Here is a 13,727-nt window from a genome sequence, read left to right as displayed (position 1 = left end):
AAAACCCCGTTCCTCTTTGCGATTGCGGGACCATTTCGATCGCTCCCTTTCGTACCATCAAATTTATTTGGGAAAAAAGCTCCTTGAGATGATCTGGAGGTGGGCTTTTGGGAGGAGAGTTTGGAGGAATCTTTATGAACTGTAGAACATGGCCTCTGGCCACAATGTCCAGGACATGCTTGTCTGATGTTATAGTGGACCAGTTTGAGTAAAATTGGGAGATTCTCCATCCAGCTTTTAAAGGGGTAGGCGGTAGAACAGGTGGCGGTTGTCACTGTTTTTTTAGATGTGTCTCGTCCACAATAGGAGGGCTTTCTCTTATTCTGTGAATAGGAGGTATTTCGTTGTCCGTAAGACTGTTGGCGTTGGGACTGGTACCGTTGGTTACTTTGATATGACCTTCGTTGGTTGTATCCTCCGAGACTCGAAGAAGATCTACGGCCTTTAGCGCCACGAAAGGGCTGCTTCCGAAACTGGAGATTACTGAGAGATCTTGCTGTCTCGGATTCTTTCTTAATGGCCTGAAGGGCTTCATCCACATGTTGGCCAAACAGTGATTCACCATCAAACGGCATATCAATTATCTTTGCCTGAACCTCCTGGCGAAAAGATGTCAATTTTAGCCAGCCTTGCCGCTGTAGTACTGCGGCATCTGCTAGTTGTATAAATACTGTAGATGCGACATCAATGGCTAAATCTATGATTTCCGCAGAGATACGCTCTCCTTCTTGCAGGACTTTTAAGGCTTCTGATTTAGATGGCTCTGGCAACATGTTGATGTAGAGAAAGATGTCCGACCACATCTGTCTATCGTACCGGGCTAAAATGGCCAGTGAATTGCAGGAGCTTTCATGACCTTCAATCCCTCTTTCCAAATGAAGTCAATGATTGGAATAGTGCGTACCAGCTTCCTCCTGATCTATAAAGTCATATAGGAAACATTCATTCTTTTTTGTTTCCATAGGCAGGAGGAACCTTTGTGTTGCTCTTTCCATAAAAAGATGAAAACCTCTGATGTCAACTGGAGGAGAATCGATGGGAAATGGAGTTGAAGGAGACAGAGTTTGTATGCGGTAATCGTCCAACTCCGTAAGAAGCGATCTGTCATCCAATTCTCCTTCCTCCCTATCGTCGTCCGAGGTGAGAGCATCATGGGACTGATGCAAAGGCACTGGAGAAGGTGGTCTGGGTGACCACAATGCAGAAAAGGAAGTTTGAGGCACAGGAGTCGATGGCATGGACGATGCCGATTTAGATGGAGGGAAACTGCGATAATAATCGTCTAACATGAATTGCAGATTGTTTAATAGAGCCAAAGGCATTTGTGCTGTCGGGATAGCATCTGGAGCTGGACCCACAGTCTCTGGGAAAGGATTGTCATCCTGATCCTCCTAATGATATTTAATAAATAATTCTGAAGGGCTCCTGGCAGTGGGAAATCTGTCATCCTCTTCAGACTCCTCATTATCCTCCCCATAATCCAGTAATTGTTCAGGTAACTCTAGAGGTACCTTAGTAGGGGAAATATGCAGCGGAGAGAGGGCCTCCAATTATGAACCACGTCTGTGCAGCAAGGAAGATGGTGTTGTCAATGGTGGTAATTGTCCAGACGTCGTAGATGGCGCAGAGAGTGCTGCGGCCGTATACGTTGACCAAACCTGCAATTCTGTGCAAGCAGATAACTGTAGCATCTACGAGTGCGCCGTCGACGGAGTCGTCGTCGATGGAGCTGGCATCAATGAGGTAACCGTTGACGAGGCAGTCTTAGATGACGAGGTAGTCTTCGACGAGATCTTCCTAATCTTCGTCATCGAAGGGACGTCGACAGTAAATCTCATTTCCTTCGTCGGCGAGATTGGCCTCACGGAGACGGAAACCAGTGATGACGGCGATGATGCCGACGACATGATCATCTGTGCTCGGAAACAAGAAGGTTGCAGTCAACGTCGTTGTAGCGTCGACGGTGAGTTTCGTCGACGAAGAAGTCGTCGTCGATGTAGTCGACCACAGGACCTTTTTCTGAGGTAAATCCATCTCAGAAAGTAGTTTTGAAGCCAGAGACTTCGCAGTTTTTCTCGGGGCGTAGTAGGCAGAGGCTTACTTTTAGAAGGTGGAGGAGCCTTTTTTGAGGTGGAAGGCAATTCAGCACCTTTAGAGGTTTGCTGTTTTCTCAACACCTTAGTCCCAGGAGAAGACAAATCCTCCTCAGCAAACCTCTTCCTAGAGGACATAGTTGAGTCCGAGGCAACACTCCCCACATCAGATAAGGGGATGTCTTGATCCTTAATCTTCTCTAGCTACAGAAGTAGACGTCCTTCTCTGTCTCTGAGAGTTTTTTGAGGGAAGGTCCTACAGATCTTGCACTCTCTCACCTGATGATCGGGATACAGGCAATAAATGCACTTCTTGTGGGGGTCCTCAGAAAACAGCCGGAGCTTCTCACAAGGTCGAAGAGGGATTTCTTAGATTAAGACATCTTGAAATGAACTAAAATCCTGAAGGAATAAAAGAATACTGAGCAGAGCTCAGGGATCCTCCCTTCACACGACGTGCAGTAGAAAATCTGAGCGCCTGAGCCTCTGAGGAGAACATTCTGGAGGGTGCTGTTGCCTGAACGATTGGCTGCAGTTTGGACTGTGTATAATGACTTGGACAAGTCATAAATATGGAAGTTTTTTTCCTTGTAGTTTCTGGCTAGTTTACTTCCTGGTTCTATGTTACCTATGTTATAGTCCGATAACAGGGAATGATTCAGGCATGTGAATCTATGAAAGATACCCCAATACTGGAGAACTCGGCTACGTACTTGATGTCAGGTTAGTGCACACTAATCCTCCTATAGTAGTAAGCAAGTTCGAACATCAGCATCTTCAAAGACTATAGACTTTTCCTACATACCCTCTTGTTGTGATTTATTCCAGTGCTTCTTGTGTGTTTATTCTGTGGACCCTTCCAGTAACATTGGGGCTAGAACTGTGATTGCGCAAGGACTAAAGAATCTGTGTTTCTCTGTAGTGCCAAGAGAAAGTACCTCAGAGTGCTCGGTATATGCATGAGCCTTGTACCCCCAACCTGTGTTTATCTTTGGGGGTGCAAGTAACTCTAATCTGTGTTCCAAGTTTATCCACAGGAATGACACACTCCAATCTGTGATTTTGGTTATTCTGCTCTCATGCCATGCTGCTGATTAAACCTGCAGTGTATGCCACTATAGGTAATTCATGGTCATTGTATGTAGAGATCTGTTAGTGTACGGATTGTAACTGCCTCCTCTTGGTATTTACAGTGCATTGCATCATTGCAAAATCAGAGTTTCTGGTCCAGTGCACATCTACCTCGCAACCGCAGAAGGTCTCAGAAGTGACAAATCCTGTTACGCAGTAATTCCAAAAAAGAGCAGTATTGGCTCCAACTTCATGTTTTTATGAATTCTTGTTGTATTAAGTGTGGGTGTAGGGAGCCATAGTATATTTTAGAATGTAACTTGAATATGCACATGCTGGTTTGGTTTATGAATACGTATTTTATATATTTATATAAATGTATGTACTGTTCCTTTACAGCCCTGACTAAGACCCTTGTCAGAACAAAACACCTTGGCTGGGCTGCAGTTTGATGTTATGAAGAATAAGAAAATCTTTTTTGGAATATCATATCTGGGCTACTGCGTTATATTGGATCTAAAAGAAGAATTCATATGTTTGAATAATCTGAATGAATATGTGATTAAGTAAACTTTCAGTAAAAATATTGGTCTTCCTATGCACTTCCTTTTGCATATTGTTTTCCTGTTACGCTGTGTCTCACAGCGGCTGAACAGATCCAATAATGCAAGTCTCTCTTTTCTGATTTTACCCCCCCCCCCATCCTCCCAGGGACCGTGTGTGATATAAGGAGTTTGGTCTTGTGTGGCTCTGAGAAGGATAGGAGGTTCAGCATCGGCTCCAGTGTCACATCCGCGGGTGGGACCAAGTGAGTGCATGACAGCTACGGCTTTAGAATTCGTGACAGAGAAACTAGACGCCCATGCCAAACTACTAATTCGAAGTAAAATGGCATTAGATTATCTCTTAGTGGCTAAAGGCGGCATTTATGCTATTGTAAGGTACTGAATGTTGCACCCATCTCCCCAACACTTCCTTAACCAGACATGAGGAGCTAGTAATAATGCATCAACCTCTGATTTGGCAAAAATAAGGGAACTACCCATACTTTTACGTGTGTTGTTTCTGAGGATGACGAGAAAAAGGACAATGAAAAGATAATAAAGGAAGAGAGGAGGCTTTTTTCTATAGAATTGTTACAAAAAAAGGTTTCCTTCCGCAACGTAAATGCTTTTATTTTTATAGGTCTTCAAAACACTGTGTATCAATATATTTTATATTCAAATATGGATGTTGTTTCTTGATCTGAATTTAGCCTCAATTATGTGTGTAAAGCTTCATGACTCTAGTAGGCTAGAGGACATTTTATTCAGAGTAATCCATTTGCAAATTTCTGCAAATCATAACCTCTGGCCAGTTAAAATGTCAATTATTTTTATTTATTTGCTGAGCTGTTTGCTATTTTTTCATTAAACTCATGTTAGATTAGAGTGCTTCCCGACCTGCTGTGTTTTATTTTTTACACCTCTCTAAGAGGTAATACACTGAGGTTATGTTGTCAGTCCTGAAACACAGTGCATTTTAGTAACCCTGGAAGGAATGAATGAAGGCCCAACCTATGGCCAAAAAGCTCCTGGAATGTTATGTAGAGTTGTTTCTCAGCCATGGTCAACAAGCTGTGTGTCCAGGTCATTTATATGGGGCCCCCAATCATCCACTGACAGATCAGTTATCATAATTATTAATTTTGTGGACGGTTGGAACAAAACATCAGCTCTGAGGTTTGAAGGGAACCTCCAAAACAGCAGGGCCTGTTTGAGCCTTCTGGTGAGTTACACAGTGTTGTTCCATGAACCAGTAACTTGCTTCCACTGGTGGTGTAGCTACTGCTGAACGGGCCTTTTCTGGAGGCTGCAGAAGGGAACCAGGCCAATTCAAGACAACATAAAACCTAATAGGGATTTCTATGTCCTGACAGGCAATGCGTGCTTGGAGCAAAATTCCAATGCCATAGCCTGTAGGTTTGTGTGTTTCTTCAGTGGGGTAAGCTTTTTCCCATCTAGTGTCTAGGATTGCTCCTGAGAACTGCAATCTTGATGTAGGATGAATGTAACATTTTTGGTATTCAGGGACAGTCCTAGTTCCTGAAATACGCTGATGTGGGTGGCTGTAGGGGCATCTTTGTCAGAGCTTTGATGAGTCTATCCTCCAAGTACGGATATACTTGGTTACCCAGTCTTGGAAAGAAGGCAGGCCCTGAAACCAGCCCCTTTCTGAAAATCTGGGATGCAGAATTTAGCCCTAATGAAATTGCAAGCAATAGTATTCCCCCCCCCCCCCCCCCCCCCCACCCCCACACAACACAGTTTTGCAGGCACGTCAGTGTTTTAAATGCCTTGGCACATGAAAATATGCATTTTGAAGCACGAAGGAGGTGAGGTACTTCCCTTCCTGAAGCATCAGAAGAACATCTTGCAGGTTACCAAATGGAAGGATTGTTTCTTCAGGAACTTGTTCAATTTCCGAAGATACACTATTGGTCTCCACTGGCCTGATTCCTTCTTGACCAGAAAGAATTTTGAGTAAAATCCTTGTTCTCTGTGATTTCTTTGGATCTTCTCTATGGCTCCTTTCAGGAGAACGAGAATAATCTCTTGCTGTAGTTCCTCTAAATGCAGATGATGTTGGTGGTTTCTGTATAAACTCCAGAATGTGACCAAACTGCACGGTCAGAAGTAACCAACGATCTGTAGTGATTGATTCCCAAGTGGGTGTAAAAGCAGATATTCTTCCCCCAATTTAAATTAGTGCAGCTGGAAGAGGTGGCAGCTGTTAAAAGTCAAGCTCTCTGATTATTGTGGATGTGTGGCTGGCATAAACCCCTTTTTCTGGTGTTTTGCCATAGCCTGGGGGTGCTGATCTCAGTTTGAAGACTATTCTTGATCTTTCCCAGAAAGTCTTGGAGGATGGTATGGTCTTCTTTGGCTTCCATTTTAAAGTAAACGCCTCTGTATGCTTGGGATCTCAGTGAGCCATGAAAGGAACAGTCAACGGGAGGTTTATAATGTAATAATCTTAGGGAATGTGTCTTTTCTGTGCCCATCTTGATATTTTGCAGGGACGTTTGTCCACATGTTTTCCAAATAAAGATTGGCTATCAAAAAGTATGTCTCAAATCTTTGCCTGGACCTCCAGGCAGAAGAAATTTCACTAATGTATCCCTCCTTGTGTAGTATCGCTGCTCCTGAAAACTGATGGAAGCTGGGACTAGGAATATACATTGCTGCGTCAATAATAGTAGAGGTTAATTTTGCACCATCTTATACAATTAACTATCTTCTTCTTTTCGGTCACCTGGGATGAGCAGGGCTAGAAGCAAAATGTTGCGACCCAGCATGGCCAGGACATTTGCAGCTTTGATGAAGATTGCAGGCAATCAAGCTCCACAACTTGTCAATGCGTCTGCTATCTCTGTATGGAAAAGCTGATGTCAGAGTGAAACCATTCTTTGACCTACATTAAAATCCTGGTGAGATCAAACTTTCTGGGCCATCTTTCCAGCAAACCGTGAACGCGGGGGATGTAATCTGAAGGTGAATCAAGCTGTACTGGTGCTTTATCATATTCTCTAGGGAAAATGTATTCCTCTAACTTCTCATTATGTGCATGATTATCATCCTGTTCTTCTGCTGATCTGGTCTGAGTCAGAAGTGTATGTTTTCCCATGTCCCTAGTTGCAGGCGAGACAACTTGCTGTAGAGGGCAAGGTATCTCTAGTGGAAGAGGTAGCTGTCGTGGGGTTGGCACCCAAGGAGGGGTACACAGTATCAGCGGAGGATGCTGTGGAAGTAAACTTTGAAATGTATCTAGCATCTGTTCATGACTGCCATCGGCACCTGCATCATCTGTGGACCACCTTAGGGATGTCATAGATAAGGTTGGTCATAGGTGCTAGAGCAGCTTGATGGTAAGATTTGTCCTCACGCTGATATTCCTTCTCATATATCTCCTCTTCAAAATCAGGTACATAGTGTATATCTAATTCAGCAGGGCTTTGGGCTCTGTGTGGCATTTCATCCTGGTCACTGTTAACATCTTCCAAGTCTGAATCCAGTATCTGCAACATGGGGTGAGTAGAAATCTTCAGAGAAGACTGTGGGAAAGTGGCTTTAATGTAATTCCCAACTAGGTGGTTACTGCTATCGTTAGTGGGGCACTGTCAAAGTACTGGAGGTCACTGCAGTTGACGGTGAATTAATCCTTGCCATCACCTGGGTGATCTACGGTGCAGACGGCTGATGTCATTTTCTTGTCTGTCGGGACGGTGAGGTTCCCTTCAATGGGACGTTTCTTATGGACGATGGGGCTGCAGCCATTGACTTCTTGATCGATAAATCTGACTGGATATCAGAATAGCTGGATTTTTTTCATGCAATTCTTTGCAAAGGACAACCTTAGCCTTTTTGTAATGCCTTTTCGGGCTGCTTCTGATGCTCAGAGGAGGTGGTTGCAGATGTTCTTGGAACAAATTTCAGCTGAGGAAGCTCCACCTGCTTCATTTTTAGCAACACCTTCATGGAAGTGCTTGGTGGGGCATTTTTCACTGAATGATCCCCAGAAGATGGGGTAGTCTTTAAGTGTCTTTGATGGTAAACTTTTGCATACAAGTTCATTTAAAGTGTCTTCACACTGTCAAAGACAACAAATGAAAAATTACTTCTAATGTGTGTTTGGTGCTTGCTTGATATGATACCATATTTCTAGAGAATTATGTATTTTAACTCATATAATGTGCTCTAACTCAAAATCTCTAGAGTCTAGAGCTAGAACAAACAGCAGGAGACACCAGCCTATCTTATTTACTTTAGCGGCTCCACTGGAAATAGGTAATGTTTTCATTCAAGCCCTACTGTAAATTTACTGATGAGGTAGCTAAGATTGGGAAGACAAATTTAAATTCTAACATACTCCAGCTTCACCCTCTCCAATGCATGCATTTCCTGTGCATTTACAAGAGTACACCTTGCTGTATGATGAGATTAGGACAATAGTGGGCCACAGCAAAAGAGCAACATTAAACATATAATCTACACACACTTTACTGGTTTGAGTACATTACCATCAACTGAGCCAACAATCACTGCACCATCTTCATATACAATACAGATCTTTTGTCCATCAGCATTCCAGCTCATACTTCGCACAACAGATTTGTTTCTGTTGTTGATCATTTCCTCATACCAAGAGCCTGCAGAGAATTATATTTGTGTTATTTAATTTTCATATTATTATTAACACTTCTAGGTTTTTTACCAAATTCTTTTTTCCCCTTGAATTAGTATTACATGTTTAATTGATATTAGAGTTCACAAACGAAATATACTGGAGTCTTTATGATAAGATGTCAACAGATATAAATAACAGTAAATAAAGGTAGAATATTGCTGCTGAAGAGAAATTTTCATACAATGAACTAAAGTTTCTAGATGTTTTAGGCTAGAAGAAAAGCTTAGTTGTAATACTAGTCTGAAACATTCAACTTTTCTTTGAAGGCATAAATACTTGACTAGGCTGCCAGTCTGCAGGATCTCAGACACCTTTAACATACACTATAGAGAAACATGGTTCCCAATGACATCATAGTAAAACACAAAGAACAAGGCACATCGGTTTGTAAATGTCACCAGAACCACGAGAAAGCATGTTGCCCCTTTATATATTTTTTTATATTACATGTTTATTTTGGGTCAGTTAGCCTGACAAACATGCTTTTTCAAATAGTAAATATGTTTATTGAAAACAAGGACTACAGTGTGTGGTCATCTATAGGAAAGAGGGGAACTAATTTAATACTTAATCATGGAGTTAAGTTGTTAGAATTTTAGAAAAGACACTCTTTATTGTGTTAAAAATACACTCAGTCTGTAGAAGGCCAAGACTTTCTCTGCAAAGTCCTACTAACAATGGGCAAAGACTGGAATTAGAAAATGTAGGTTTTGTTTACCCTTCATGAATAGGATGTTGATTGAAAATACACCTATGAGAGATTTTCCACATTTCACAGGGACCTGTGAAATATTATCCACATTTCCCTATGAAATAAGGGTTTTCATATCACTGCATTTTATGGACTAAAACACCCAAACATAAATATATATATATATATATATATATATATATATATATATAGCCACACAATCCGAGCAATACAGGTCACAAAAACGGCAAGCACTCCGATGTAGAGAGGTTTCTTCAAGATTTATTCATTTTCCAAACCCCCCCCTTCACCCATGACAGACGCGTTTCGCCAGTTAGCTTCGTCCGTGTCAGTTTGTGCAAACATACAGAAGCCATTTTAAACCCACCGCTTGGTTTCATTTCATAGACATAGATGATGGTAATTTACATGGAAACGGCGGCCATCTTGTAGTGTAGTATTTACAAGTATTACATTTTGGTTCGAAAATGGCTTAAATAAAGTGCTCAAGTGCAGAATTAAAAAAAGTTGACTTTGACAAACTTTACATTAATCTTGTGCACACTGTTATTCTGTATCAAATTATCTATTCATATATATACACATTTGAAAAAAGGGATTATTTTTTGATTTTCAAAGCTAGTTATGTAGGGGTGTATCCCCTATTTTTGCATAGAATATTTACATTACCACATCATTTCTTTTTATTTTCTTATTGTTTTTTGAGGCCCTGTATGGGCTTGGATCCCAAAATCCTATATGATACAGATATTTACATACTGGTATGACTTTCATCTGGGATGGCGCAAGCATAGACAAATATATACATATATTTACAAGGAATTAATCTTCAGTCTACTGATACAGAGAGGAAACCTTATCTTATATGTACAGTAAACACCAGGAGTATAGCCTCATTCTATTCTACAGGTGAACCCACATTTCTGCATCATTATTCAGGCCCCACGGTACCATCGTTTTTAGGTCCAGAATATACATCGACTCTGTGATGCGCAGTGTCTTTTCCCTGTCACCACCACGTTCTGATTTTGTGACTTGGTCAATGCAGTAGAACCTAAGTAAATCCCTGTTGCTTTTGTGGAATTCAGCAAAATGACGGGCTACCGGATAGGTCTTATCATTGTTCGCGATAGCCCTCATATGCTCCAGGATTCTTAGTTTAGTAGGTTTGATGGTACTACCTATATAGCGTTTATTGCAAGGGCATTCGAGGCAATATATTGTAAAATCAGAATTACAATTGAGATGTTTCATGATTTTTCTATTGGGTTTACTCTCTCCTGTTCTACCAGGATATTCTTTTACTTTTTGGCTATGCTTGCAGGCTTTACATCGTAAGCACAGGAAGAAGCAGGTGATCTTGTTGGTGGCTACAGATGTTTTTGAGGGGGGCATAATGGCTGTGAACCAGGTGATCTGAGAGTGTCTGGCATTTCCGATAGGTGATCATGGGTCTCTTGGAAATATACCTTTTCAGGGTGTTATCTGTTTTTAGTATGTGCCAGTTTCTCTTAAAAGACTGAACCAGATCTCCTGCTTTAACATTAAAGGTGGTGATCATTCTGACCTGATCGTTTTCATTTTGCGTCTCTTTCACCAACAGGAGATCCCTTCTGTTGACGGTATCTGCTTTAGCGGCTGCCTGATTTAATAAGCTTTTCGAGTAGCCTCTAGCCTGAAATCTACTGCTAGCATCACTTTGGGCATCTCTAAAGTCTGTTTCCGCTGAGCAGTTCCTTTTTAGGCGCAAAAATTCGCCGTAGGGTACGTTTCTGACTAGACTTTTTCGGATGGTGGCTGGCCGCGTGTAATATGGCGTTGCCAGCCGTAGGCTTCCTATAGAGTCTAGTATGGAGATGGTTATTATGCACAAATACTTCTAAATCCAGATAACATACACTGCTTTCACTAATTGTGCTAGTGAATTTCAGGTTCAGATTGTTATTGTTGAGCGCGAGGTTTTGTCTCCGCGCCACACAATAAAAAGATCATCGATGTATCTAGTCCACATCAATATTCTTTCCTGCCATTTTTCATTGTCACCTCCCCAGACCTCGTGCTTCTCCCACCAGCATACGAATAGATTCGCGTAGGTTGGGGAGAAGCACGATCCCATGGAAGTTCCCCTTATTTGCCTACATAGTTGACCAGAGAATAGGAAATAATTATTGTATAAGCAAAAACGCATCATGCACAAAATCATTTCGCTATGTGTCCGAAATTTCTCATGTTTCCTATCTAGGAACCATTTTGTCGCACTCAGTCCTTGCTCATGATCAATGCATGTGTAAAGATTTACAACATCAAGTGTTATTAATAGCATGTCGCTTTCCCAGGTTATACTGTCCATAATACGGAGGAAATCCTGTGTGTCTCTCACAAATGAAGGTAAATCCTTCACAATAGGAGCCAAAAAAGCATCAATGAAGCGGGAAGTGTTCTCAAGCACTTTATTTAAGCCATTTTCGAACCAAAATGTAATACTTGTAAATACTACACTACAAGATGGCCGCCGTTTCCATGTAAAGTACCATCATCTAGGTCTGGGAAATGAAACCAAGCGGTGGGTTTAAAATGGCTTCTGTATGTTTGCACAAACTGACACTGACTAAGCTAACTGGCGAAACGCGTCTGTCAGGGGTGAAGGGGGGTTTGGAAAATGAATAAATCTTGAAGAAACATCTCTACATCGGAGTGCTTGCCGTTTTTGTGACCTGTATTGGTCAGATTGTGTTGCTGGTTTCAAGCACCCGGGACGTTTGGAGCGACGGCGGTGAAGGACCTGTGTGCGAAATATAAATATTATATATATATCTTTTCCACGTTTGCTCCGAGTGATTGCCGATGGCTCCGTGGGAGGTGGCTTGTACTCCGTCCGAGCACGCCGGTAATTCAATTCTCCAAAACGCACCAATGTTCATGCTCTCAGAAAAACGCCACTGCACGCCAGAAAGTAACTCCAAAGGCGTTTATTCACACCTACAACATGTTTCGGCTTAGGACAAGCTTTGATCATGTAAGTAAAAGTGTGTACAAGCTTTGCTAATAAATTAGATATTGAAAGTGTTGTAAACACAAACGAAGGGCACCCACCCCAGTAAAAGACGGCAGACATCTGATGGTGTTGAATGTCCATGACGCTAACGCTGGAGAGAAGAAAAAACCTGTATGCATGATGACAATAGGAGGTGTGGAGGTACAGATGTATGCAGACTCAGGTTGTCCGTTCACAATAGTTAATGAAGATATGTGGAATTCTAAGTTCGCAGAGAAACTGGGATCAATCAATCAATCAGAGTATTTGTAAAGCGCGCTATTTACCCGTGAGGGTATCAAGGCGCTGAGGGGAGGGGGGTGTTGCTACTGCTCGAAGAGCCAGGTCTTGAGGAGTCTTCTGAAGGCGAGTAGGTCTTGGGTCTGCCGTATGTGGGTAGGGAGGGTGTTCCAGGTCTTGGCAGTGAGGTAGGAGAAGGCTCTGCTGCCGGACGTCATTCGTTGAATGTGGGGGACAGCGGCGAGGGCGAGGCTGGCGGAGCGGAGCTGGCGGGTGGGGGTGTGGAAGACGAGTCTGCTGTTCAAGTAGGCTAGCCCGGCGTTGTGGATTGCTTTGTGTGCGTGGGTGAGGAGCTTGAAGGTGATCCTCTTGTGACAGGGAGCCAGTGTAGGTCTCTCAGGTGGGGGGTGATGTGGCTGCGGAGGGGACGTTGACGATCAGTCGGGCGGAGGCGTTTTGGATGCGTTGTAGTCCTCGTAGGTGTTTAAATGGGATTCCTGCGTAGAGTGCGTTGTAACGTACTAGAACCTGACATTAATCCGGAGGGATTTTCTGGAGAAAAGATTGATTTAATGGGGTTCATAAACTTGGTTTTAAGATTTAAAAACCGAGAATCGATGGGAAAGTTGTACATTGCAAAAAAAGGTCCCTCGGTTTTGAGTTGGAGGGATCAAAAGAACTCTACATATAATTTTGAATCCTAATGTGGAAGAGGTGTGGCGCAGCAGCCAGTGTGCTTGACTCCGGACCACAGGGTTCACGGTTTGATCCCCGGCAGCAGGTCAGCCCAGCACCATGTGACTCTGGGCAATGGCTCGCTTTATCTTCCCGAGGACCCCCAGCGCCAGGAAACCACTTCGGAGGTAGCTGTGCGCTTTACAAATTCATGGTTATTATTATTATTAGTCCTGAGCCTGTGATGGTAATCGATGAAGGGGAGAGTGTTGGTATGTTTAATGTATCTCCACAGGTGTTTAGTGGGAAAATCAGAAAGTTGAAAGATTATGAGCATTGCATTGTGTTAAAAAATGATGTATGTCCTAAGACACATAAAGTGAAGAATATACCAATTCTCCTAAGGAAGGAGGCAGAAAGTGAATTGGAAAAGTTAGTTGAAACTGATGTTATAGAACGTATTGAATCCTCAAAATGGATTTTGTCCGGTTGTTGTGGCAAGGCGTTGCAATTGAAAAATCAGGATCTGGATCTGCATTGATTTGCGCAATGTCAACAACAACATGGTTATAGATACATTTCCCTTACCAAACATTTTAAAGATGCTGGCTTTAGTTAACCTCATAGATGCTAGTAAACATCCCTCCCCAGTGCTGCGCTGTCCATTGGAACTAGT

General features: G+C 42.4%; 1 protein-coding gene across 1 annotated transcript in view; it reads right to left on the bottom strand.

The window, feature by feature from the left end:
• Positions 1 to 13,727, bottom strand: part of WDR35 (WD repeat domain 35) — a 531,383-nt gene that overhangs the window by 485,136 nt on the left and 32,520 nt on the right. Inside the window, exon 5 of the mRNA XM_086926288.1 lies at positions 8,224 to 8,352. Coding sequence (XP_086782414.1) covers positions 8,224 to 8,352 — 129 coding nt within the window. The remainder of the gene's footprint in view (positions 1 to 8,223; positions 8,353 to 13,727) is intronic.

This window comes from Lissotriton vulgaris, chromosome 6 (assembly GCF_964263255.1).
Source record: "Lissotriton vulgaris chromosome 6, aLisVul1.2, whole genome shotgun sequence".
Classification (NCBI taxonomy): Eukaryota; Metazoa; Chordata; class Amphibia; order Caudata; family Salamandridae; genus Lissotriton; species Lissotriton vulgaris.
This window is presented reverse-complemented; position numbering and strand designations above follow the sequence as displayed.